The following is a 2,822-nucleotide window of genomic DNA, read 5'->3' on the forward strand; positions in this document are numbered from 1 at the left end:
GCTGGGATTACAGGCATGTGCCACCATGCCCAGCTAATTTTTGTATTTTTAGTAGAGATGGGGTTTCACCATGTTGGTCAGGCTGGTCTCGAACTTCTGACCTCGTGATCTGCCTGCCTTGCCCTCCCAAAGTGCTGGGATTACAGGCATGAGCCACCGTGCCCGGCCACAACCCTTCTTTTTATATTTTGGTTGTCATTCCTTAAATATATTTGCACACATAATTAAAGTGTAACTATGATGCTTGTGTAATAAATTTCTATTTCCAACAGGCCCAATTAGCAACCACCAGGGATCATAGAGGGACATTGGTCTCTAGATGGCTTTGTTCTAGATGAAAGTGTAACTAGTGAACTGGAAGGGTCAGAATATATTCTTCCCTGGACTGACCACTTAGCATGGCATGAAGGGAAAAACAAATTCAGCAAAGGTCAAAATGGCTCGGATAGAGTTTGTCTGTGACTCTTTTAGTCTAACTCACTTTGGAGGGCTGCAGTTGGGGCCAGAGTATTTTTCCTATATATGGTATTATGACTCCCCAAGATGGAAACAAACCCTAAGACATGATGAAGAAATACTTTTTGTGGGATGACAGACTTCAATGACCTCAAGGTTTTTTTAAAGTTACACATTTATTTTTGCAATATTCATCTTGTGACTGCATGCCATGAGTGGTATCTTCTCAGCAATGTGTTACATGATCAGATACATAAGTAAAAGAAGGGATTTTTTTCCTGCTTGGCAATAAACTGTATAGGAAAATGACTAATACTTTTAAAATTACATTATCTTTATGAAGACTGATAGCTACATGCACAGTTATTTTGGGCTGCATGTAATATAAGTATATTCATAGATAAAAATCGTAATGTTTACATAACAAAAATTACATAAAATATAATGTTTGAAAATAAACAAGTCCAATTGCCACACGGATACTGTTTTACATGTTTAATAAAATAAAGTTCTCCATTCTTTAGTCATGACACTGTAAAATAGCTCACTGAAAGTTGATTGAAGAAATGGAAAACCAATGATGGGAGAAGCAAGGAACAGGACAGTAGTCCAGGAGTTTATCCTGGAGGGATTTCCTGCTGTCCAGCATCTGGGGAATGTCCTTTTCCTGGTGCATCTGCTGGCGTACCTGGCCTCCATCATGGCAAACATGCTCATAATCACCATCACCTGGGCTGACCATCACCTCCAGACACCTATGTATTTCTTCCTCCGCAGTTTTTCCTTCTGCGAATGCTCTTTTATCACCACAGTTATTCCTAAACTTCTGGTCATCTTTCTTTCAGGCAGGCAAATAGTCCCCTTTACTACCTGTCTCATGCAGTCTTTTTCGTTTTTATTTCTTGGGTCAACAATTTTCTTCCTTATGGCTGTGATGTCTTTGGATCGATACCTGGCCATTTGCAAGCCTCTGCATTACCCCACCATCAGGAGCCTGAGGACTTGCTTCCACCTGGTCACTGCCTGCTTTGTCATGGGCTTCACTCTCATCACTGGTCTCATGGTGAAGGTTTCCCAGTTATCTTTCTGCGGACCCCATGTCATCCCTCACTTCTTCTGTGACCTCGGCCCTCTGATCCAACTCTCCTGTTCTGACACCAGATCTACTGAAATGTTGGCCTTTGGCCTTGTTTCATTCATTCTTTTTACATCCCTCATTATAACCATCATTGCATACGGCAACATAGTAGTCACAATTGTACGACTTCCATCAGCCAAGGAGCAGCAGAAAGCTTTCTCCACCTGCTCCTCTCACTTCATTGTCCTCTCTCTGGTGTATGGCAGCTGTGTCTTCATATATGTGAAGCCGAAGCAAACGGACAGGCTGGACTCCAACAGAGAGGCTGCTCTTGTGAACACAGTGGTGACACCGCTGCTGAACCCGATCATTTACACTCTGCGGAACAAGCAGGTCCACCAGGCTCTGAGGGATGCTCGGTCCAGAGTGAAATTGTAAAAACAGAATCACAACCTCCCAGTAAAGGAATGCACCTTCTGCTTGATCTAATCCAATCCTTCTCCTGTTTCTGGAACCCTTCATAAAAAATTTGCAGATATGGTTGTTTTAGGCTCTGTTTGTTTTTTCTTAGAATAAGGGCTAATTTATCTAATAATTCAACCTGAAAGCTCTTATATTACCTTTATTTTGAGATGAAGGTATCTTCCTGAATCTTTTTACTAGTTTTAAATAAATAGGATTCAACAAATTTTAGTGAAGAACCTCATATACATGAATCTGTTTGATGCATGTGGAATTTCAAAGCTGGAATGATGTAGTTTTAAGTATCTACTTGTGGTAAGTGCAAAGGGATGAAGAACAAACTTCATAAGTATTAAGAGTATCAAGTTAGTTCAAGGGTAGATATAACATGGTCATTGTATGAAGTTTTGAAGGAAACATATATGCACAACTGTCAGGATATCAATATAATTACTTAAGATGACTCAGTACAATTGCTTTCAATGTTGAATATTCTGTATATAAATGTTTACACTTTTTGTTCCCACTATAATAAAAACGTGTAACTGTCTCTAGATGAAGTTGCAAGTCCTTGTTGGTTTCATTTATTTGCAAGATTGATTTCAGTGCCCACAGACCTGAAAATGAAGCAGCACAGGGAGAGAAACATTACAATTTTTGGAACAAGGAATTAAATAGTTAATATTTGTTTCCCTACTACAGAAAGTTTAAAGGAATTGGGAGAAACATAATCAGAGGTGGGAAGAAGTCTGTGACTGTGAAATCTCTCCAAATGAATGTGTGAACAAGTCTCTTCATTTGTGGAATTAGAGGTTTGGTTGTGTCA

At 39.7% G+C, this 2,822-nt stretch overlaps 1 protein-coding gene across 1 annotated transcript; it reads left to right on the forward strand.

Annotated features, from left to right (window-relative positions):
* The first annotated feature begins 1,156 nt into the window (after window positions 1–1,156).
* Window positions 1,157–1,972, forward strand: LOC129480867 (olfactory receptor 6C74-like). Its single transcript, XM_055275303.1, has one exon. The coding sequence runs from the start codon at window positions 1,157–1,159 to the stop codon at window positions 1,970–1,972; it is 816 nt and encodes a 271-aa protein (XP_055131278.1).
* Window positions 1,973–2,822: the final 850 nt, after the last annotated feature.

The sequence above is a fragment of the Symphalangus syndactylus genome, chromosome 4 (genome assembly GCF_028878055.3).
Source record: "Symphalangus syndactylus isolate Jambi chromosome 4, NHGRI_mSymSyn1-v2.1_pri, whole genome shotgun sequence".
Lineage (NCBI taxonomy): Eukaryota > Metazoa > Chordata > Mammalia > Primates > Hylobatidae > Symphalangus > Symphalangus syndactylus.

Coding starts and splice junctions, on each gene's coding strand:
- LOC129480867 (XM_055275303.1), top strand. CDS start 1,157: ATGGCAAACATGCTCATAATCACCATCACCTGGGCTGACCATCACCTC.